The 25,810-nt window shown below is 39.4% G+C and overlaps 2 protein-coding genes across 2 annotated transcripts; both read left to right on the top strand.

The window, feature by feature from the left end:
* The first annotated feature begins 10,358 nt into the window (after positions 1-10,358).
* LOC135462941 (nectin-3-like) lies at positions 10,359-15,524 on the top strand. The gene is made up of 6 exons (XM_064740262.1): positions 10,359-10,728; positions 11,589-11,918; positions 13,751-14,071; positions 14,502-14,558; positions 14,853-14,984; positions 15,511-15,524. Exons 1-6 carry the CDS (start codon positions 10,359-10,361, stop codon positions 15,522-15,524), a joined length of 1,224 nt encoding a protein of 407 aa, XP_064596332.1.
* A 3,652-nt stretch (positions 15,525-19,176) lies between these two features.
* Positions 19,177-19,935, top strand: LOC135462933 (shematrin-like protein 1). The gene has a single exon (XM_064740250.1). It carries the CDS (start codon positions 19,177-19,179, stop codon positions 19,933-19,935), a length of 759 nt encoding a protein of 252 aa, XP_064596320.1.
* The last annotated feature ends 5,875 nt before the right edge of the window (positions 19,936-25,810 follow it).

Below are 25,810 nucleotides of genomic sequence, written 5' to 3'. Positions count from 1 at the left end.
TTATTTATGAAGAAATGAATCAATGAATGATTCATTCAATGAATCAATCGGCCAATCAATCAATCAATCAATGAAACCTCTTCAGTCAATAACTGGAATCGCCATGTCAAACGAAACATGCACTCCGGGACATTCAAACAACTTGAAGGCGTAATTTATCAACGGACCGCTGTTTTTTTTTAAGTATAAAGCAAACCGATTAGGCCCATTATGGAAAACAATAACCGGTATTAACACATTTTAGAAGAATTTAACAAAGTAGTCTGAACGAAAGAATCCAGGGTGCCGGGAATAAAGCACCAGTTTTTAGCCAGTAAGAGACGGGCCGTTTTCTATGTGGCGAACATATACATGTATGTGCAGTTACTGGTGGAAGTGGCGAGTGGTCTCCGACTAGCGTAATGCATGATCAACGATGGAATAAAGCTACCAGATCTCAGTCTTTGCCACGTACTTAATAAACTCTCTGATTTATAGATACAGCCGAATCAGCGGGGGCCAGATTCGAACTCGCGGTCTCATTAGTCAACGGCGTGTCGCTTTCCGGGAGAACCCATTAGACGGATCGACCGCAAAATATTCTCAGTTTGATAATAGGCATCAGATGAAACGAGTGTAAACCAAAGACAGGAGAGCACAAGTTTACCATTTCTGTCACCATTATGCAAAGGTTAACATCTATGAAAATCGGCGTCTAGCCGGTGTTTCTCTTGGTTTATTCATGGATTTAAGCACTAAATGAAGGATTAGATTGTTAAATTGCCTGTCGGGCTCTGTGTATAGTACTCGTGAACTTGTTTATACTTGCAAATCGTGAGAGAATAAATGCTTTCATTCGATACAGTTTACACTTCGTGTTTCATCAAAACCTAAATTGAGGCTGAATGAGCAGTGTTTAGACATTCAGCAGATCTCCCAACACATTGTAGTGTTTAAGTATATATATATATATATATATATATATATATATATATATATATATATATATATATATATATATATATATATATATATATATATATATATATATCAGTACTTTCTTTCTCCCCTAGCTCCCGTTATTCTATGCTTTGTACAATGCATGACAACTTAGAGCCGACTGCTGGAATCGGATACTTATCGCTCAGTGTGATTGTGTAGGATTTGTGTACATTAATCATCCCAGTTTACGATCCGTGCCAATATAAAGTCTGATCTATGTTGCCTTTCTGTGAAGCCCATCAGGATTTTCCTGTATACTCAGTGTCATCGCCGCTGAATCGCATTTCGAAACAATTAAATATGGATATACCAAACTAAGACTCGAGAACCCGATCCAACGGGTGATGTACATTCAGACGACATCATTAAAGGTCTCCTGTATTAAGACTGATCCTTGAGCAAGAAGTTGTACTAGCCATCTATGTATCAGGACAACGTTCACTTCCCATCGGACAATCGCCCTTGTGTCTCCAACTGATAGCTACATAATTGAGTGGAATAGGCACAGGATGACAGGGCGCCCAAACTAGTCACTGTTTGACCGGATATACTAGCCATGCCCGACTCCAATTTGTACGACATCCCCGATTGATTATGACCAGCGTGTCCCACCAAGGAACTTAATAATTTGCCCGAAGAAGACGTGCTCCTGTGACTGCTGTTGCTGTAGAAATAACGTTTGCAATAAGCTGTGTATATAGCCATCGATTCACTGCTTGTCACATGCCGCCATGTTTGCTAGCAAACGGTTTAAGACTCTTTCCAAGCTGTTCTAATTTGCAAATCTCTTCAACGCGATCTTGGCAAACTCTTAAATGACACCTCGAGTTTTCTGGAACTCCAAGTGGAAAAAATCTCAAATGTGAACTTTTTTCAACTGTAGTTTAACGCCTGGCGATAATCATTTTCCCGAAAAGATAAGAACATTACACGGTATAAATAAGATGTGTAAAGACTATATCAATTTAGTCGAAATGTAAAAAAAAATATGTGATAAGAAATTACAATTTAAAGGAAAAAAACCACTTGCTTTTCTGTGAAATATTTTAAAATGAAGCACTTAAGACATTCCCTGAGGCGCCGTTCCCTGATTAAAAATGCCGCCATTTCCCTGGCAAACAGTCTAAGACCATATGCAATCATTTTCCATTCCATCTTGAGTAGGATTGAGTATAATATCTGCTGCCTTTTATCCAAACCTGATATACGTATCGAACGCTCTTTGAAGAGAATAGTTCAAAACCTACCTAAGAAATAGAAAATCTGGGTAAGAGGAAATTGATCTTAATTATTAAATTCCTGAAGACAGAGATTAATCTGTGAGCATATATTTGCGGACATGTCTGTGGAAGAGATAGCGCTGAATACATATACCTCCAATCCGTGCAAAAGGCAGGTCTTTGAAAGGCATTCAGGACAGATTTTATAGTACAAATCATCTACCTGATTCAGATGCTTTGAATTTTATAGTCACTTTGTACAAGAAGTTGAACATAAAGACGATCAATATTATTGAGTTTCACTAAGAAAACATAGCATTTGTATAGAGTTGTTGTTTCCCATACTGATATTGCAAATCCCTGTGCCACTGCATGGTGCACGATTTTGATTTTTGAGATATCTGCTGTAGAGATCTTGACATACCGGTTTCTCTTCCAGTTTCATTAAATTGTATTACTACTTTGATGAATTCAGTCAGCAGGAAATTACTCAAAAGATCGCAAACTTGGGTAATGTTTTTCTTTACACTGTTTTCTTTTAGTTTCCTGAATTAGGTGTATCTATACAGTAATTAAAAATGTAACAAACAAGTAGAACAGTTTGATCAACGGACATGTAATTGACAAAATGTAAGTTGTTTTCAAGCTTCAAAATCATGCACCAAGACTGTGGGTGGACAAAGTAAGGACGTCGTGAGGCGAAGATAGGATTTGTCACATAAGTTCTTGTTCTTCAGGGTGCAGTAATTCTGAAATAACACAGTAGTGAAAATATACTGAATGTATATTAAATATGTATAATTAATTATCTGTGCAGACTGTGTGGCCACAATCAGGGCGGAGCTCGTCAATAGCTATAGGTTAGTGAAAGCAACTAGTGACATTCTGTCAGAGACAAACGTTATATCATGATGACGCCGTTTTCAGTTTACCGATGGTTAGCAGTTGTCACAGACATATTGATGGTTTTCTATCTGACAATAATCTTGCAAGTGATGGGCCATCTCGTTGCATTTTTGCACAACCTGCCTTTTCAAGGAATGTGTTTACCGGAATCGAATGCTTTGAGAGCCTCCACACAGGCAATGCAGCACAAGAGACCTGGCAGATCTTGAAAAACGGGAAAAAAGTCTTATTAATTTGAAGACGCCGGAAGTAAAATACAAATCTCGTCCTCCACTCACCTCCTCGTGGCAACTTTGTGAATTCAAGATTTGCTGTCTAGGGTAGCTGTCGCCATCCAGTGATGTTTCATTATCAGGTTGAGCAGCATTAGCATTACAGAACCCCAGTGTCGCGTAAACAATTGCATACCCAATCTCGTTGAAATAATTGGGAAGAGATCAAGCTTTATAGAAATTAGGCTGAAACAGGATTCAAGACGCCAAGAAATGAATTAATGGATTGTAAGCATGGCGCCTAGGAATAAATACGTTATATTTAGAAGCGAAATACTAAAGTTGTTGGGTGAAAAGAGACGCGGTGTAAGAGGGAAAACGTATGTCCAGATGTGTATGCAAAATCGATGTCCGGACAATATCGTTAGTCGACTTCCGTTCTGGGGTAAGCCACAGGCTGCGACCTTTTTATTGCATTTTTTCTCTGTCGTTTGCTGGAGTCGTGAGCTGCCGGTAAGGCATTTAACGGTACTAATTTTGCCGGACGGTGTGTCGACGAGTCGGTCGGCGTGAAGCAGGCCCTCGGGGAGATCAAAGCCTCATATTGATTTGCTGTTTGTCAAGTAGGATCACGGTCGTTGGCGGATTGTTGGGAAGTTTAATCGAGCCTTAACTTTAGAAATTGGTCCCCGCCGGCAATTGCTATCCATACGCCGTTAATATGTTTTAATCACAAAGCTGATGGCCATATGAAAGTCTCTAATCCCTGGCCCAAAGAGAGGCTCAACTGGCAAGCGTACAGATGGTAATTGTCTGCGAAAACAAATATCTATTATCATCTCATATGCTTGGAGTTGAATCTAAAAAGTGAAGGGCTGTACCACTGAGGTATGATTGATTTGTCGTATTTTCTTTCTTTTAAAGAAAAAGACCAACCTGTGACTCATTGCAATGTATCCTTCTGATCACTTGACTTACGGACACACTCTTTTTTTGGAATTTAACAAAGACCTATAGCAAAGACAGTAAATCCAGAATAGTGACAACAGGGTAATAATTGGCAAATGGTCCCACGTAACCGGTGACATACATGTACGATATGTTGTCAATATACCTGAGAGGTACATGTTAAGGTATTATTCTAACTGCTCATATAATCCCGTAAAAAGCTGAAAATTCTACGTCCCCTGCCACAAATACTTAAGCAGAAAAACACAGTGAGGTTAAACTGCAATTTATTAGACGTCACTGGGCTATGATTACTCAAAATGCTGTAATGTCACAAAATCAACCAGCCGTAGTATCTCTCTGATTCGCACCTTTATTCTTGACATGAATTAGTTATTCATGCATTATTTCGCATAAAACACTTCTAACCGCTGCCATGCTCCGTTCAATGTAATTAATAGTCGCTGTGTTCCTAATCTTAATCTGTCTTCAGCGGCAGGATGTTCCTGAGCGGTGTATTCCTTCCTGACAGCGCGGTATGCCTGCGTGAGGTGTAGCGATTATTGTTGGATGTGTTCTACCCCGGGCGTTACATGTAGCCACACGGCTCGAACAGTCATACTCTGGTAATGGTCTCTGTCAACTGAATTATTCATCAACCGTGCTCGCTGTGAAAATAAAGGAGAATCGTTGATTTTCCAGCAGTTACATATTGGCCATATCATCCACATCTTCCCCACTTGTCCGTTATGCGTCAAACACGTAACAACTCGCCACACTGAGGACTTTGTGTAGCAGCGTAGATGAACCATGAGGAGCGAAATCCCCAGGCAAAATGCTCCACACATATATTCATATGCAGACAATTGCTCGTGTTTTTCATTAGGGAAAATTTATTTATTTACATTAGAGATATTGTATTTTTGTGAAAACATGGTTTGTAGTATTTGGTAGAGACCATTGATTACAACGCTAACATAAATCAGGACTATTTGAGGTTTAATTTCTACATGGCATGTTATATCGACAACATAATTATAATCCACATTAAGTCATTTCCCTAGGGTTACTTGTTTTTCCACAATCACGTACCAATTATACCATTCATCCAGTTTTCGTAACACATAAATGATAAGCCATTAGGTGGATAAGTCGATATGTAGGATATGTGATTGGAACAGCAACAACTACTATATCCCCAAAGCTATGTATATGCGGCAGGTAAACACTTTGACATCTCAAACAGGTACGTGTACATGTCAACGCAAAAGATCTGTGTAAATATATACTTTTTCAGTACATGCTTGCACTGGAATACACTGATTGCATAAAAGCATGGGAAAGGAATGATGTCTGTGTTCCAAATGTTTTGTGTGCTCCAATACATAGCATTAAACGGTAATTTTTGGTTTCCGCTTTTTCTAATTATGTGTACAATTGTATTTCAAGAAAGTTCGGGGACACAGTCTGGGAAAAGGTAGTATCGAAACACGTAAATGTTTGGTGTGAACTGCGTGTGGAACTTTTGGTGGTGGAGTGTTCCACCCAACAGTAAGTATGTGCCTTGGTGGCTAGTTGGTTACTTGCCCTATCACAGCTGATGAGTAGGCATTTCTCACTCGGAGATTAGAACTCCGTATCGAGATGATCCGATTGCACGACACGGTTCGATCATCTCTCAATAGACAGTAGCAAGTTCCGGCTTCTTGTCCGCGTCTGTGGCGAGCAAGGCAACTATTAGTGAAACGAATTCGCCTTTGCTTTGAATAATGGACCTGTGTTATGGCGCGTCTGGAAATTGCCTGCTTCAACTGATGGACGTTGGCGACGAAATGAACAAAAGACATGCGATTGGACTCTGCTGGGTGTCATTCCGGAATGCCTCCTTGTCGCTCAGGAATGAATTATACATCAGTTCGTGCTAAAATTTTGCGATGGGTTCTTAGAATGATTGTCTCATCCCGTGTCCAGGGAAGCACCAACCTTTTTTGTTCGGGTTTAGATCTTATCACCGAAACATCGGTAAATGAAATCCCATTTGCGGCGTTATGCACTGTATTGTTTAATTCAACCGATAGGAAATGCCGCAAAAACGACCTTGTCACGATGCTGCCTGCTCTTATTAGCTTTCTTTAATGCTTTCATAAGCACCAAGGCACGCGTTAGTGCTAGCACTGTTTCATATACATGTTGAGCTTGTTTACAATTTTCGCGCCTTTTACATAAGGATCGATTTATCTTTATCTAAATGCTCCAGGGTACCTGTAAATGATGTTTGTCTTGAGGTCTCGTTACATAAAATGACCTTTCATGAACGAACGTATAGAACCCTTACTGTCTAAAATATTCGATCTCAAAACTTGCCCATAATGCATCGTTAATTCTTACAAGAATGACTGATAAATTTGCCTTTCCTCGGAAGGAAAGATTTACACTACTAAACAACCAGCAGGATATCATGAGCCAATGTCGTTCTGAATTACAGTGGTGGCTTCCATGGCTGAATTGATGTCGGTGTGTCGGCGCTGCGCAATGACTGAGGAGAGTCTCACCAATACGGTCGCCGTGAGTTCAAATCCGGATTATGCTGGCTTCCTCTTTGGTTGTACGTGGGAAGGGCTAGCAGGAGGCTGCGGATGGTCATGGTTTCCCCCTGGGTTCAGTCCGGTCTCTTCCCACCATAATGCTGGCCGTCGTCTTTTGGGTGAACTACTCTAGGGCATGGCGCAAAACACCAATCAAATAGATAAATAAATAAAATCAGTTAAGCTGTGTAATTATCTATGAAGAATTATACGCCATCAGGGTGGGCCATGCTGCCGCAATCTTACAGTACCCAAGGGCAAATCAAGTACCGCGACGTAATATTACACAAATTATACGTGAAACATCTATCAATGATACTATCTCGACCATCCTCACCCTGTATGGAGCCAGATGGATTGTGTTTAAGTCTGGTTTGATCAGGATTTGAGGGACTAAACACCGAAAGCTCTGTATTCTTTGCCGCCGAGATAGAAAAAAAAACATCGTACCACGAAACCTATTAAAATGACATACAAAAACAAGGACCTATATCTAGGCCTCGCATCTTAACATCTGTATTCCAATCGTCAACGATACTACACGTTCCAGGTCAGTACTTGTAAACCAAGTTTCAGCAAAACCACAAGAAGTAAGAAAGTGTTCAAAGATGTGCACCTGAGCAGCGTGAAGAGAAGCAGTGAATGGTGGTTTAGATCTAATCAGCCCAGAATCACCGTTCTATCTTGCTAGATGTGTGAGATTTATCTCTATTTTGGTTTTAGAGAATAATCTACTACAATTCTGAATACATACATATGTAATAAGTAGTGCAAGTAGAGTTCTCTGCTTAGCTTCTTGAACTACACAACTAGTACATAGACCATGAACATGCTCACCTGCTCTGTAATCCAGTTGATTACAGTGGGTATCAATTCTATATTGACAGTTTACCACATGAACGTCAACATGTTAACATCATTGCAGTTATAAAGAGAGACGAACGGATACAAGATATTAGAAAATGTACAACTTTCACATAATATTTTATGTCCAATCGGTTGAATGGTATCGAATGCAGAATTAAATCGTAACATATCAAAAATCATCAATATTTGGTTAGGCCTTAGACATTTGTAAACACTACTACACTACGATTAGCGAAACAGTTATAATTGTCATTTTATCGAGAAAAAAAAGACATTTTACTTTGTACCATCGGCAAATCTACAGAAATACAGCAACAAATACTGAGTCTCAACGCCGCAACTGACAGGCTGAATGACTACTCGCACCTTTCGTCTGGCGTTCTGAGGCCCCACCCTGCCCAAAGCCCACCAAAAAGCCACCTTCTACGAACCATTCCGTTATCAAGAGAATGTAATTTCCCTCCAATTCACTCCTCAGTCGAGAGACATGACATGACTGTGATAGGATGAGTTGCTACTACGTAAGTAAACTCGTGTCCGTTCACTGATACATCATCACTCTGTTTGGATTAAAACGGGCCATTGCTGACATCCCTTCATCTGGGTCATAAAATGTGTTAGGAAATGATGCTTTTCATGCCTCTGTGTTTCACAAAGGAACTTAATGAATCCGTGTTTGCAAGTCTAGCTGTCTTGTGATCGCACAAACGGGAATAGGACACGGCGCCTCAGCATTTATAGCTACTCAGTCAAAGGGTGACCCTACACCGAACCTTCCACTGTACGGGGAGGACAAATACCCCGCAGACACTATTCTTAATTCGCCGGTGCGAAATTTAATTTCACCGACCCTTGTGTTTGGTATTATCCAGCCGTGTTTGTTTGCAGGGGAGGACCTGTATGCACATGGGTTTACAGACCCGCGAAATTCTATTTACCCAGTCTTAGTTCCATTAGAGGAAGGAGCACGGAGTGGCGACACAACGTCAGGGTGAAAACGATATGGGCTGCTGGAATCACATTTTTGGTCGGATTGAGGGACGCGGGAAATGTTTGATGCTACTTCATTTGGCTCACTATTTTCATCTGTCCCTTAATGAAATGGGCAGAGGCGCGGACACGGTCTTCAATTTCACCCAACCAATTCTCTTTTATCCCGAAAGCAGGAATCGTCGACGCTCCCAACACTAACGGGCTCACGGGGCGCTGCATGACGACAACGTTTCATGCCGAATTACTCACCGACGACTGTGCCGACACGAGTAAATGAAACACTGTCCCAATCGATGTAATATTATTTCTAAGGCCAAGGTAAACATAGTCAGCAATAACTTGCTTTGAGAGCGAGTTTTTGTCGGCATTGTACACCGGGCTGCAAGATGTAGCGGAACTTCCGGAGACTAGGCTAACCACAATGGCATCCTTTCTTTTTAGACATTAGCGAATTACTTCTACGGGTGGATCAATATACACTTCTGATAGATCTTCACGGACGACAAGAAGCGATATAAGGACCGAGTAAAAAGCAAATTGAACACCGTGAAATAGAAATTGTGTTTGCCAGCTTTTCTACAGGATATTATTACCGTCTACTTCCGAGGCTCAGTCAACACCGAAGGAAATCAAATAAAGAACACTAAATGAATCTTGGACCAATTTTTCCGATGCTGAGAGCCTCTTGGGGATGCATTACGTCTCCGCCAAATACCCGGCTGTTTCTTCAAAGCGCCGTATCATAGGACTGTTTTTTCGAGAATGAATGGTGGTGATCTACACACAAAGTTGCCCTCTGACACGCTACATTGTGTTATCATTGCACACTGGGGATCATCTAAGCTTCAATGAATTCTGTTTTTGCGATAATTTACGTAAGGATTTCATTTAGGACACACATACTTTTGGCGTTTTTGTGTCATCATGCAAACGTGCAATTCGACAATCTCAAGTTTCTCACGAGGTCGAAAACTGTTGTATTAACAGCAATAAAATATGTTCAAAATGGACAACTATTGGGTCAAACGTGATAAATGTGGTTAAAATGACAAAAATGTGAACCAAACGGATTTGTTCATGACCGATAAAAATATCGTCAAAACCGACATAAATATAGTCAAAAGCGATTAAAATTTTTTTTTAATATTTTTGTTTTTGATTAAAAATTCCGAAACCTATTTTATAAAAGTACATGTAATTAAAAATAACACGGAGATAAGAATGTACATGTTAAGGACTAGTCATCGGTGTTCGATGATTTTGTGTCTCATGAGTAGTATATTATTTATGCTATTCAACCTCATTGTGCAATATCCTCTTTTACTCCTATTTTTGCCATGTTTCTCTTTGTCGGCAAACTGGTAACATAAAACTCGCGCATTGCATGCCGGAGAGCAATGGTAAAGTCAGTTTATACCCGAGTAACGATTCAGCAGGGAAGATATCCCATTACTCTTTTAACTTGCAGGAAACCTTAAGAAAAGCTTGAAGTGAAAAGTTGCAAGTGGTCCTGAAATTGTTTTACATATTATTTATTGGCTGTAGAATTACTACACGGCATTGTGTGTGTGTGTATGTTTCCAGTATATTTAATTTCCGGTACTCTCTTTTGTTTGTTTTTAGTACATTTCGCTGATACCATGATCATGGTCCGAGCCCCGTCTCCAAAAGTGGCCACGATGGGAAAAGAACCCGTGACCGTGGAATGTTCCTATCGCGCCACTGGAACCGATATCGTGCTGGGTATCAACTGGTATCGTAAAACCGCTTACGACGACACCTTCAAGCTTATTGCGCAGATTCCAAACAAGGACCTGGTCGATTTGCCACCGACATTTGTGGACAAGAGCCTTGCAAGTAAAGGGAACATAACGATATTGACCAAAGGAACCTTCAAGCTGATCATCTTGGAGATCAAGCCTGCGGAGTGCATAGACGAGGGAACATACGAGTGCGAGGTCCAAGTATACGGCGGGAGAACACCGCACAAACCCAAGGTGCAAGTTCATCTCAACGGTTAGCTTTTTCAGCGAAGCCGAAATTTTTACCACCGTGTCATTTTCGTCAGAAAAAAAATTGCTTTTTTCCAAAAAGAGTTGGAATGGTGTTTAGAAGCGACATATCATAACTAGTCTTTGCTAACAATGTTGCGGTAACAAAACAGCCAATTTAAGCAGAGATGTTTTTCCAATCATTGGCGAAATAATAAACAATGGAATGAATACTATTGTGTACACAATGTGTTTTAACTTCATATAAAATTTAAAATGGTGATGTGAGTACTCTCTGACAAGACTCTTTTCCATGGTTGGTTTGCCTGAGTAGACTGTACTCTTCATCACATAAGTGCATTCCGTAATTCTCCCTCTACATGCCAGAAAAGTCTTTATGTCTGTCTCATGATGTCAAGAGATGTGATTTTTGGTGCAATTTAATAATTCCATCCGTGTTCCAAAAAAACCTGACTACAGTAAAGTTGTCATGTTTTCCTAGACTTTGCATTGAGTTCTATGATTGCTATTTCTTTCGTTCAATCCTTTGAATCCTTTGAATGTTTCTTGGCTGTAGATAAATTTGATTACGTTTTGCAATACGTTTTGATCAAATAAATCATATACACAGATTCCGACCAATACTAAGAAACTGACAGTTCTAAGATGACTCAGTCTCAGATGATCACACAAATTGCCTACGAAATTAGTCTAAACTATACAAAGTGTCGCTGGATATTCATAAAATGCCAGACTACACACTTTATATCTCACGTTCCATTAAAAACATGTCAGTGGTATTGACAGTGTTGGACTTTTGGTCACCATCTTGCGATTTTATCCCGACATGTTATCATTATAACAGTATCAGCTTCTTTGTTGCAGAAGAGCCTTCGGTTCCATCGCTTCAGCAAGAGCCTGCCATATTAGTGGAAAACAGCCCCGTGACATTCACGTGTACAGGGACGATGGGCAGACCGGTGGGGTCGTTCAAGTGGCTCGTGTATAAGAACACTCACAGCCACTCCATGGAGGAAGTGGAGATGTCCGGCATAACGAGCTTCAGTAAAATGTCTGGCAGTTGCTCCCCTATTGGGAAGAGCACCTTAGCTATCATGATAACGAGTGCTGACCAGAAGGTGAAGTGTGTGGTCCAGCAACAAGCCAAGGAAGAGGTGGTACAGTTGTCTGACGAGAGGGTGCTCGATGTGCAGTGTGAGTTAACGTTGTATCCCGTGAAGATGAAGGCCAAATGTTTGGCGCGTTAACACAAAGCAATCACTCAGGAGCCTCTCACGAATGTGATCGTACGCGGGGTGGTCTGCCACCAACCTGCGGATGGTCGTGGCTTCCCCCCGGTCTCTGCCAGGTTTCCTCCCACTATGATGTTGGCCGCCGTCACATAAGTGAAATATTCTTAGGTACGGTGTAAATCACCAAGTGAATAAATAAATAAATGAAAAAATAAAACAATGACACAGGATCCTCTGACCAATGCGGTCGTTGTGAGTTCATGCTGGCTTCCTCTCCGGTCGTACGTGGGAACTTCTCCAGCAACGAACGGATGGTTGTGGGTTTTCCCGGCCCTGGCCATTATCCTCTAGCCTTGAGGCTGGCGGACGTCGTGTGTTAAATGAAATGAAATGAGAATCAATGCCCGCCAAAAGCAAGTGGCGTACTCTTTTGTTATATTTTTGATACGTTTCCGTAGAGCTGTTTACAACGAGGTATTTTACAAGCTTTGTAGTGTACCAGCAGAGAATGATGATCCACGCTGGAAATTGGCTTGTTTCGGTTGGAAAATTTGAGACATAACGCCCATTCTATACAAACCATTCTTATACGTTAAGAGAAAGACAACATTAAATAAAATCATCATACACACCACTGAAAACATCACCACTGCGACACATCAGTCGAAATGCACGAAATCCCAGAATACATTATTGCTGATCTCTCCAGTTCTACATACCTGTGCTACGAACAATTTAACCAATTTAATGATCATAAATGTGTTTTCAAAGTAGAATAGCTGAAACATTCAATACGTGATGCTTTCTTAGAGCATCAACTTCGACAAATCTTCAATTGAAAGTGTGGGTGTTAACATCGATTTGCAGATTATAAACAACTACAAACTTGTCGATCAACTCTTATAAAACGTCCGGTTTATATCGTACACAAATAACTTATAATTTACTTTGTTGCTTCTAAACAAATTTATTCATTTATCTAGTACATGTGACAAAGCAGGTAAGCCAGTTCGACATTCCGGGAGTCTCGCAAGTTCGCTAAGTCTTGGGCGAGACAGGGTGGGGCTCTCGCAAATTAACGTGGCTCAAAGGTGTTATTTTACAGTAGTTGCCAGATTCAATAAACATTTTGCATATTAGGGTATGTCGTCTCAACAGCGCCGTTGGTAGCTACTGCTCAGCCACGTAAGTTTGCATGACCTCTAATCTTGTCTTGTCTAAACTTAGGTGAATGTTTGGGACTACTGCAGTGCAGGTTAGCCTCATTCAAAAAGTAAATTCAAACTGTATTTACAAAAAAATGGCGTAAGGTGTCCCATTCACCATTTATACGTGCATACGGTAAATAATCAGTCACTGCGATTATTCCATTAGACTACAAAGACACAAAACAGTGAAAAAGTATCAGAAACGATGATAAAGTTTAAATCTTTGGATACTGGAGTAAAATATCTTACTATGGTGTGCTTCTTTTAACTTGTAGCCTATATTCAGCTCTCTGTAAATTCAATGGTTGTGAATATCTGTTTCCTTCGTCGATGTTAGGCAAGAATGGCAGCCCTGCACACCGATGCATTGTACGCCCACAACCCTGCAAAGAAAGCCTATGAGACGAAAAAGTTATTGCCCAGGGTAACGTAAAGTTATTTTGAAAGAAAGTTTGAAAATTGGAATGCTGGATAATGTCGAGTTTTAGGCAATGCAGATTGAATGAAATAGAACATAACGCGTTTTTATTTTGTTGGTTATTTTATATTTTCATTCAGTTGTATATATTTCTGTTTCCTCTTGTAGACTCCGTCCGGGACACGGAGGTTTACACACGAGTGAACACGGAAGACATGCCCCTGGCACAAGAGATGGTCGCAGTCGAGGGAGATGACGTTATGTTCATGTGTCGAGCGCGCGGAAATCCTCGTCCAGGGTTCGCCTGGAGTTACCTGCCCTTGAATGGCCAAGATCGCTCCAAAGGCCTGGTGAACATGGCATCGGAACCAGAACTGAAACTGACCAACCTGACTGCCAACCACAGTGGTTCTTACGTGTGTGTCACGACTAACTTTATTTACGGACGGGAGCATACCGAAACCAGGGCTGTTCGAATCATAGTAAAAGGTATGACAAGTTCGACTGTTATTTTCTTTCCCCATGCGATACCCGTAAGAGTTTACCTGCTTCTAGCATAAACTCTTATCATATCATCTGGGAATCTCTGCATTCCTTAAAATGTAACCAATGTCCTGCCCCTTTCACTCCGTTACTTATGGTATTCATAAGTTATAAACATTTGTTTAATAACGTTTTCTGTTCCATATATTTTATATATTAATATTAATTTTCGGTAATTACAAAACTTCAGCGTATGTGTTTGTACTACTAAGTGCTCGGTTTTTCCAGGAGTAAATGCCAAAAAACTTATTGTTATATATAGCAACAGCTTTATTTATCTGCTCTTTAAGAGGTTGGCTTATGAATCCTCTTATATCGAGACTCTGTTGAGTTTTATTGCAAACTTGTAACGGCATTTTTCTCTTTTTTTCCTCAGATAGGTCCGCATATCGACTGGAGAGGTTACGAACAGCGGAACGAAAAAAATCAGATGGTAAAACAAATATTTGTCTCTTAAATCTTTTCACGCATGTATCGAAATCAGAAATGTTTTACGTCAGTTGTGTCAGTTGTCAGTTGAACCTCTACTTATATTTAAGAATGTCATTTTGAAATACACCCTCACAATTTTCATCGGTAAAACAATTAGACTGTTCCAACCTCCTCTCTCTAAAGGCTTTTGGATACTTCATGTATTCTTCTTTTGGTGATTACATTATGCATATCAGATACACATGAGAATCTACGTTTGTAAGGTAGTTGTGCATATTTTTTGTTGTACTTGCAGTTCTTCGTTACCTTTTAATCGGTGGGATCGTTGCTGGAGCCATGTTTTTCGCCATGGTTGTTTCCCTGATGTCAGTGCTGTGTTACCGCAGATGTGAACACCAGGACAACGGCAGGCCAATTCGATATCAGGGTATGGTAGGATTCCTTGTACATTGCAATTAACAGATTATGGCTGTTATTTCTGCAGACTTACTGGTGCATCAGAATTGGCTGATTCTGCTATAAAAGGTCCTGTGGTAATCAAGAAAAATGGTACCGGTACTGAAAATGTAAAAAGTTCACCCATACAAGTGACCACCGGCGTATAAGTGAAAAGATCTTGAGTATGGAGTTAAGGAACAATCAAACATATAAATAAATCAAATTCTCAAAAAGGAGTTGTACATGTATAGTACTCTGCTGGAATGAGGTGTGCATGATATCTGTGTTGTACATCTACGTGTCTGTGTCAAACGGAAAGGTTGAAAAGTCTCCAGGTGAATTAATATCAGGTCTTATGGAATATATCTTTACGCTTATGCACGTCAATAAAGGCAAATTAAAAGCTTGACAAGCGGTTGATGTTGTACTATTAACGGAGTAAGGCCCAAAAGTAAAGTTTAGGCATTTGTTTAAACCACGTGAATACATATTATCACAGCTATACTTGTTTGCAGGTGTCAAAGCCTAGGACGAGATACAACGTGCAAATGGAATCGAACAGACGCAAACCATACTGGAATTCTACGTGACATTAGGAGAATTAAGGGTTATGAAATAAACTGGATATAAAGCGCTCAAAAAAGTAATAAGTAAGTAATGAAGTAACTACAAGCACGACACTATTGTGCTTGCATGGCATAATTGCCAAAGTGAAGCAGTGGTATTCGCATAAATTTTAAGGGTTTGTTCCTGATAGATTTGGAGGGCAAATTTCAAAACTATAACCCACAATTTTTGTAATTATGTATGGAAATAATTTTAGAGTAAGTATTTTATGTATATAAGCCCGTTTAACTGATGTACATGTACATAATAAAAGGACATATCAAACATGTGCCAGCCGATAATTTTGCAGCCAAATGAACAAATAATGCACCTGTAAGCCCAAGATAAAGGCTGGCATGTAACGCTAAGGCAACGTTTTTAATTGGATATTTCATGTAGATCTTTTCTCTCTGATAGTATGGCTAGAAGTCAGTAGATTTATGTCGGTAAAACGGACTACACAGTATGAAAACAAACACTTTATACGGTCTTCTTAAGCTTTCTATCGATTCTGTGCTCTGTACAAAGACACCAGATGACCGTTCTACAAACCAGTCGCAAATTGTGACTTCCATAACAACGCATAGCGAAGAGAAACGTCGTTATCGTAAATACGCTCGACGCAGTATTGGGGCAGCTTTGTAGAACTGCTTTTCTGACACAAGTGACGTAATCTGTGTTAGTCAATGAACGCCCCGTGTGAAGAAAATACATTGGCAAACGAGTACAAGTTTCCATTGGCTAAAGTAGCAGTAATGGTAATTTTAAAACAACACACCACGGCTTTCGACGATACAGTCGTTTTCATTGGTCATTCTGGATTCTGTTAAATAACCATCTGTATCTTATTTGTAACCTCGTTCAGCAGACGCTGTACACAGACAGCTACGCAACAGCATGATTTCCTTACGCTCATTTTAGATCGTTTCACGTTTGATATCACCAAATACGAATGACCCAGAGCAATCTGTCTGCAGCAATTAATGTTTCAAGATTCTTGTCTGAACGAACCCGAAGACTTGGTTCGCTGAGAAAACAGAGAAATTGCCTTTGTTGATATAACATAGATTTTATCTGGACCGACAATAATTGTTTTACCCAAAGTTTCTAATGCTCCATAAGTTTCGTTCCGGTTAATATTTGGCGCAAACAAATGTTGAGGACAAAAGACTTGTCGCGGTTCAGTGGACCAGTAAACTCATTTATGCTATAAACTAAATGTTATATGACACCTGGGTTAGCTTCAGAATGTAATGGACATAAGAATATACATTGTCCATTGATCACTAGTCTGGTATCCAATTATCCCTTGATCAAGTTATTATTGTCTGAGAGTGATCTAGCTGCAGCAATACATTCATCTAATGAGAAATAATATGGCTGCTTTTGGCTTTCATCTACATTGATATTTTATTCCTCTCTGATATCAGATTTAACAGGTTATCGGTAATAGGAAGTTGAAAGATATGTTATTTTTCAATATAAACAAAGCCTACAAACCCTACCTTTCTAGTATCTATAATTGTTTTAGTTTCACATGTATATAATTATATGTAACGGTTTATTGATAATGTACTAGTAGAGTAATGGAATAAGTACGGTACATACTCTTTTTTATGATGGTGAAAAGGACATACTTTTATTATGTATATAGTATATTAACATTTATAGGTTAATGGAATATTACAGTAAGATGGAACAAAGTAGATGGTTGTACAAAGAATAATACTGTTAACGAATTTACACCTAATGTCAATTGATAGTGGAAGTTGTTTATATGAAATATTTTGCATTGCTGTGATTCTGTAAATTCACTGGAATAAATTTTGTTAGATATGTTGCGGCTTTGCAGATAAAATCAGGCATGTGGAGATATATATCCTGATCCACATTGCCATTATGCCTGCATTAATAAATACATACAGAAATAACAACATTATGTGAAAAGCTGCCAGGATGCATTCCGAGGTTTACTTCCATAGAAGACATTCTGTACCGTAGTATATTGCGCAGAGAGTTGTTTTCCACTTGTAAATTTCCAAAGTATTTTAACACATTTTTGTTTTTCTTGAAGGTATTCATGATCTTGCCTAAATATCACATTTTTAAAATGCCTATATGTATTAGACTGCCTTGTTAGATAACACAACACGGATACCTTTTAAATCATATTATGCTTGTCAACTTTTAAAGAAAGTAATCATCCATATAGCTCTGTAGTTCAACTATAAACATCCAACATCCACCTCTCTTGTATATGCGTTGATATATGTTACACACTGTCGACATTTTTATTGCTTATGCATCGGTATATTTTCTGCATCCGTCGACATTAATAAGGTGCTCTGTAACAATCCATACTATAAAAATTTTATCGGCACAGAATGTTAGAGCAGAGTGACTGTCGGCTATATGTATATTTGTACCTATGTTTCGTCATAGTTGTCACGATGTTACACCTGTCAGTTAATAAAATACTGTTATGTATTGAAGGTAGTTCACTGCGTTCTTGTGAGGAGGAAAAGCGGGCACTCTCCAATCTTGCCACAGCAAAAGTCTTACTCCCTAATTTTCACTTATGAAGACGGGGAAATCGGGCATGTTGCCAGGCATCTGACATGCATGCACACCCTGACATATGGCGGCTACAAATCTGCGACGCTACTGCGCAAGCCCCACACGACTTCCGGCTGAAGCCATTGCGTCGCTATGGACTAAAGAGCCAGAATCCATTGATAATTTTCTTTTCCATATATTTACCCGATATCTTAACTCATCTTAGGCCAGTTTCCAAAAGTGTACTCACAGTTATATCAGTCTTTATGTCCTATCGTCTCGCATATTTAAATCACTTGCTCGCTGCGACGACGATAGCTGTTTGAAGTCAAGATTTTAAAGTTCATGTATGCTTACACCAGTTACCTTGGCTTTACACATTCCGCCATCAACGCCCAAATCAGCAAGTGTATCTCATCACACTTCACACATTCTACCGGCTGAAAACTATAGCCGCATTCATAGCTACAGACCTACTTTGGGAATCTCCAATTTTTACAAGCGGCGTCTACCAAGAAAAACGCTGGTACACACTGGCTGTGTGGTGTTGTTTACCGTGATAGTGGAAATGACATTTCCCACTAAATATCCCAGTCGTGTTGTCTAGGAATATTTCCGTTGGATAAACTGTTTAATGGCCTGTTGTTGTAGTCCTGACTTTGAGCTGACTGGCAGATTAAGCACTCCAAACGACGATGACTATCCACTGCCAGTCGGCAGATATACGCGAATTTTCTTAAGTTTAATCACGTTCACAGTTCTTTTCCTGCTCAAAAGATGAGCGTCTCATCTTCTTGGGCTTTAAATTGAATCAAATGAATAAATAATGTTTTATATAAGGCTTTTCCTTGTCTGTGACACTTTCCGTCCATTCCAATGGCTCTTTAACAAGTTGATTAACAAAAATGCGGCCATATTTATCAACATGTAAATAAGTAAAGTATAATGAGATATGATATATAACACTGAAATGTAAAACAGGAGAGCAAGAATTTAATGAATATTTATTTGCACAAATAATGGCACAGTATGAACTCATCGAATTAATGCCACAGTATGAACTCATCGACGTAATGCCACAGTATGAACTCATCGACTTAATGGCACAGTATGAACTCATCGACGTAATGCCACAGTATGAACTCATCGACTTAATGCCACAGTATGAACTCATCGACTTAATGGCACAGTATGAACTCATCGACGTAATGGCACAGTATGAACTCATCGACTTAATGGCACAGTATGAACTCATCGACGTAATGCCACAGTATGAACTCATCGACTTAATGCCACAGTATGAACTCATCGACGTAATGCCACAGTATGAACTCATCGACTTAATGCCACAGTATGAACTCATCGACGTAATGCCACAGTATGAACTCATCGACTTAATGGCACAGTATGAACTCATCGACGTAATGCCACAGTATGAACTCATCGACTTAATGCCACAGTATGAACTCATCGACTTAATGGCACAGTATGAACTCATCGACGTAATGGCACAGTATGAACTCATCGACTTAATGGCACAGTATGAACTCATCGACGTAATGCCACAGTATGAACTCATCGACTTAATGCCACAGTATGAACTCATCGACGTAATGCCACAGTATGAACTCATCGACTTAATGGCACAGTATGAACTCATCGACGTAATGGCACAGTATAAACTTATCGAAGTCCAGAAAGAATTTGTTCTCACTCCTCTAATGCTGACCCAACAAGGGCTATTAATTGCAGTTGGCGTCTGGCTAGAGATAGGGTGATTGGAATAGCCAAACCATAAACGGCATGTTTTGTGAAGTTGATTTATTTATTTATTTGATTGGTGTTTTACGCCATACTCAATAATATTTCACTTATACGACGGCGGCCAGAATTATGGTGGTTGCTGGCAGACCTTCCCACGTACGTTGTGAAGCTGAATTGGCGTAATATATGCTGATTGCAAATTGTTAAAATACCGAAGGATACAATTCCTGCCGTTGTGTTACATATGTACAATTATTCCAAATAAATATCAAAACGACTTGCAATAAAGCGCAGCAAGCAAAGCATTGTGTGGAGAGACCAGTAGTTATCCATTATGAACAACCCCTACCCTGCAAAGTAAAATTATCTATACAAATCGGTTTTGATTAGAATAATGACGCAATTTCCAGCTAAGGTCCTTTTAAATAGCAGAAGTTATCTAATCAGCCGCGGGTGAGTCTCGGTCAACTGATCAAAGGCATCGTGGCCCCGAATATAAACCACGAGAGGGACGTGTGAAGGGTTGCCGGGGATGTATGTTTGGCTGCTCTCCGGGCTAATTTGATAACATTCGGGTAACTCACAGGGAACGCTATCAGTGGCGTTTTAGAAAAATGACAAGCGTAATCTGATACACCTGTGTACTCAGACAAGCATCAATACATGCTCAAATTTTCAAACATGGGCATTACATTAACATCAACTTCATCATCACACTGTTCAGCTATTGGGAATTGCTGCGCATCTTGGGTATATGTATAACATTTCTCGTGTCGAGACAATACAGCCATCAAAGCGACATTTACACGACTGCAATGACGTTAAATTTATTTCTTTTGTTATTGTTTATCATTTCCACTATTCTTTTGCATTTTACTGCAATTACTTTTCATTAAGCAGTTCCTCATTATATGCCATTTTCAACTTAATGTAAGGCTGTTATCTTATTGAAGGGTCCTCGCGACTGGAGTTTTATCACTTCTGGTAGTCTCATGTCTATAACGTTCAACATAATGGTAAAAAAGAAAACAAAATGTAAAGGAATGTACTGGGTTTGAACCCTATACAGCCAATCATCATTTACTAGAAATGTGGACTAGAATAGAGATTAGGCAGCTTTGGTCTTCTGATACCCGAGGACAAAAGACAGAAAGAATACATTGTTGTAAAGTTGGTACTTGGGAGCAGAAAGCAGAAGAATACATTGTCGCGGAGCTGATGACCGTTCCCACGGTAAACTACAGTTAATGGTATCATGCAGTCTAGCACGAAGCTCCCGTCTTCTTTACATAGGATTGTCATGTCAAATTTTAGGTGGTTTTAACAGTCAAAACATGAAAACGCCTCAAGGTACAAAAATAATTCTTGAAGATTTGTAATCTCGACTTCAATGGGCACCAGATAGTGTGTTTTTCAGTAATGATTTTAAACAGTTTTAAAAATTGATTTACTTTTGAGTCAAGTTCATTGGTCAGTTTTGGCCTTATTTTCATACTAAGCTAAAGTTTTTTGTACTATGAGTATTTATTTATTTCATTGGTGTTTTACGCCGTACTCAAGAATATTTCACTTATATGACGGCGGCTAGCATTATGGAGGGAGGAAACAGGGCAGTGGGAAAACCCACGACCATCCAAAGGTTGCTGTACCATGGCTAGGGCAATCCACGTAAAAACTGTAAACGAAAACTTCATCACGATGGGTTTAGCCGTTTTGGAGACGAACATTTTTTTTGTTCATTAAAAAAAATCAAAATGATGGCTAAAGCAAGTGACTAGTAAAACAGCAGAAAGCCGCTTGCCTCATATGTTACTCATAACGACTGTAAAGTTTGTTTTCACTACCCTTACCACTTTTTTTAGATATTGCAATTTTACTAGTTGAATAAGAATAATAACAACTAGATTTGAAATTCAAACTACTAAATATTCTTTGCTAAGACTGATAAGGAATAGACTGGACTTGGACCAAAGATCTAGTGTACATTAATTTTCCAAAACAAAAATAAACAAGAAAAAAAAACAGAAAAAGATTGACAGGAATTAACTGCATTTGAACCCCAGGCAGCTAGATATGATGTCCATTGGGGCTTGAGGACAACAATTCCAAGGGATTGCCTCTGTACGCTCTGTATAAATTGCATGCTGAATAGCAGAAATAAGCAGGGGGAAAAAGAAAAAACGCGAAAAAGTGGAAAAAGGTTATGTACTGGATTTGAACCCGAGACTGCCAGGCATCATTTAATATTTGCCAAGTGCTGAAGACGAGCGTAGAGACCAAGAGGCTTTGATCTTCTGCTGGTAGCCGAGGACAAAAGATAGAAAGAATACATTGTTTTAAAAGCTGATGCCCGTTCCTATGGTAAACTGCAGTCAATGGTTTCATGCAGTCTAGCACGATGCTCCCGTGTTATTTACATAGGATGATTTTGTCAAATTTTTGTTGGTTTTTAGCCATAACATGAATACAACACAAAGTAGAAAAACAATTTTTGGAGATTTATAATTGTGACGTCAAGGGGCACTAGAGAGTGTGTTTGTTTAATGATTTTAAGCAGATTTAAAAACTGACCTATTTTTGATCCAAATTCACTGGTAAGTTTTGGCCTTATTTGGGTATCAAACTAAGTTTTTACAATATGGGTAGGGAGATCAATCTAAATGCTGTAAGCGAAAAGTTTATCTCGACAGGTTTAGCTGTTTTGGAAAACAATTTTTTAGCTGATCAATACAAAATAAAGTGGCCGCTAACTTACATAACTGGAAAAACTGGAGAAAACGTCAAAAGTTGTTTTATATCTTCCTCAGTAAGCCTCCCGAATTTGGTTTTTCTACCTTTGCCAGGTTTGGAGATATTGCAACTTTACGACTTGACAAATAATATTAATAATAATCCTAACGATTTCAAGAGGAGTCCTGCTAGGATACTAGCGTGGACCCCTAACTATCATTATCACAAATTACTACTAATATTTACAGCTAAAACAGGTGGAATGTATGTGCCTCATAATGACATTCTTGTCCTAGAAATTATAACTGTTTTAACCTTCACGGTGACTTAACGCATTCGTTTATAAAATACATGTACGATTCTCTTTCTGCAACTATGAATTATATGTTTATGTCGCCTGTAAGTCTGAATGATTATGCTTCATTTGGATTTTACAGATAATTTGTATAAATAAATACATTTAAACAGCAGTGAACGAGACAATTTTTGGAACTGTATATTAAGAGCATTTTACGTAAAATTTCAAACATGCCATTTTTTAGCTTTTAATTCATCGTTTTAAACTGCTTAAATTGTAAATAATACAATTAATACTTTTAGCGCTAAGCCAGAGCAAAACCAGAGCAGCGACGACAGTATGATAGTTGCAAATTATCACACGTAGCCAGTGAAAGGTGATCTCTTGTCAGTTTTCATGTATATCTGTTAAGGTATGACTTCAACTAATCATGCTCATGTAAACCCTAAATAGTGGCCACCTAGACACATGTCATAGCACAGTGTCTTCAGCAGAACTAGGTACAAAAAAACAAACAAACAGTAAATGAAATTTTTTAGAGGCCAATGCTATGTTGTCATCACATTTAATTAAGAACTACATGGAAATAATCACATGTAAAATACTGACCGAATTGACTTGATGACATGGACAGAATGTAGACTAGGTGATTATAAGAATCATGAGTAATTCTGTCGTAACTGGAAGAGAAAACTCGCTAAGTTGGGTTCAGGATTCCTTGTCACGTTATCAATATAGCCTGACTAAAGGGTCTCGCGTAGCGAATTCCGTTAACAGTCTCACATTAATCTCATCGCAAAAGAATTTGTTGATTCAAGGGAAGAACTGCAAGGCCAAAACTAATACACGGCTTTCATCGTCGGTTAGCGCATCGATGGATTATCCTTGCGCTTTCACCGACAGCCCACTGTTACAAGACATATTTAGCTATTGTATAACACGCCGATACAGACGTGTGTAGAAAAGTATTGATCAGAAAGAGCGCCTGAATATTAGGTTATAATGGTAAATGCCAAAGGCAATCAAATAAGGCCCATCAAACGTATTTGTAGACATTTCTGTATCAGCCATGAATATGGCTGTTAGAGGTCAATAAGAGCAAGCCCCATCCCCGAAACGATGTACAACACAAATCTCCAAAGAACTAAAAATATATAATGTACGGAATTATGACGGAATCATGCAAAGAAAAGCAGTCGGTAGTTTCCAATGACGTTGCAAAGGCGCAAGGGATGTTCTATAAGTGAAATCAGCATTCAGATCGTATTCCATGTTTACGACGATAAAATATGTATTTCAGTTGCACTATGATGGCAACTATTGGGATCACAATAAATTCAATGTGACGATCTCCTTCAACACGTCCCCTTGCCCTGGGTTAAAGGCGTATTGGTCTGGAATACAAAGCACGTTGTTTGTATCCTGAATTCTGTAGATAAACATATCAGGGTGAAGGGAATAATTCATTTCAATGGGTATCTACCTTTAAATGTAGTCATGTGTCCTTCAAATATCCTCGGGGCCTCCGTGGCTCAGTCGGTTAGCGCGCTAGCGCAGCGTAATGACCCAGAAGCCTCTCACCAATGCGGTCGCTGTGAGTTCAAGTCATGTTGGCTTCCTCTACGCCCGTAAGTGGGAAGGTCTGCTAGCAACCTGCGGATGGTCGTGGGTTTCCCCCGGGCTATGCCCGGTTTCCACCCACCATAATGCTGGCCGCCGTCGTATAAGTGAAATATTCTTGAGTACGGCGTAAGACACCAATCAAAAAAAAAAAAAAAAAAAAAAAATCAAATATCCTCGACATCTGTGTACAATCAATTGTCATGACATAACCCTGATGTTATCCGCAGACGTAGAAGAGCAAAGGACGATACTCGTAGTCTCGAAGTCTGTACAATGTGGTGTTATTCTGCGATATATAAGGATGGTTATAAGTGACATGGTTTCTTATCAAGGTAAACATCTGTGCATAAATGTGCATTGTGAATACGTCTCTTTTGTTACAAGTAAAATCATGGCATTTAAAACACTGGTAAGAATCTAATCCGGTTTAGCACATATGGCGTCAAAGATATGTTCATTGTGTTGTGGAAGCTTTCGAAAAGTTCTTATCCCACTTTCAAGGTAAATATCGTAGAAAGTAGATCCTTATAATATGTCACTGGTAGAGAGTGAACACTTACTGAGTGAATAAATTGCAAAAGGAAGAAATAAAGAGAAACACATGCAATTCCATCCATTCCAAGTCAAATCTCACGTTATTTGCTGAAAACGAAATAGAAAACAAGAAGATGGGGTTGGGCGGTTTCATGCCTGAAATGCTGGACAGGTACACCAGATAAGAGATGCTTAAAAAACTGGGATACCGGTAACACTTGAAAAACATTTTGACTAATTCCCTCGTGCGACGTGGAGACACCATGTTGATGGAACACGGGCGGTCTTCAACCAATGTTTGAGTGCACGAACGGCTAATCCAGCGTACGTCGTCGACCAAAGCTACTTGGGGCGTGGAAATATACAAATTCTCTGTCCGAGGAGTCTGGTGTGGAAGCCATGCGAGAAGTTTGATTGTAGATGATGGGTCAAGTGGCCAACGTATCGTCCAAAGAAGTTTGTGAGGCGTGCAATACACACATTAAATTAACAAAAGGTATACGTTTGTATATATACATGAGTTTTGACGTGCTTCACCACTGTTCAGTCACACGACGACGAGGTGTCACTGGGTGTGCTTACATACAGTATACTCTGTTCCTTTATGGCAGGGAGAGTCAATGCCACCAAAGTTGTGCTGCCACTTAAGTATCATGCTGAAGACATGACACCCCATTCAGCCATGTTATACTGGCACAGGGCCA

This window comes from Liolophura sinensis, chromosome 1 (assembly GCF_032854445.1).
Source record: "Liolophura sinensis isolate JHLJ2023 chromosome 1, CUHK_Ljap_v2, whole genome shotgun sequence".
Lineage (NCBI taxonomy): Eukaryota > Metazoa > Mollusca > Polyplacophora > Chitonida > Chitonidae > Liolophura > Liolophura sinensis.
This window is presented reverse-complemented; position numbering and strand designations above follow the sequence as displayed.

Bases quoted from the DNA above. Each gene is read 5' to 3' on its own strand.
- LOC135462941 (XM_064740262.1), top strand. From the start codon at position 10,359: ATGGTCCGAGCCCCGTCTCCAAAAGTGGCCACGATGGGAAAAGAACCC. The intron at 10,729-11,588 runs GTTAGCTTTTTC...TCTTTGTTGCAG, and splicing joins GGTGCAAGTTCATCTCAACG to AAGAGCCTTCGGTTCCATCG. The intron at 14,072-14,501 runs GTATGACAAGTT...TTTTTTCCTCAG, and splicing joins TGTTCGAATCATAGTAAAAG to ATAGGTCCGCATATCGACTG.
- LOC135462933 (XM_064740250.1), top strand. From the start codon at position 19,177: ATGGCACAGTATGAACTCATCGAATTAATGCCACAGTATGAACTCATC.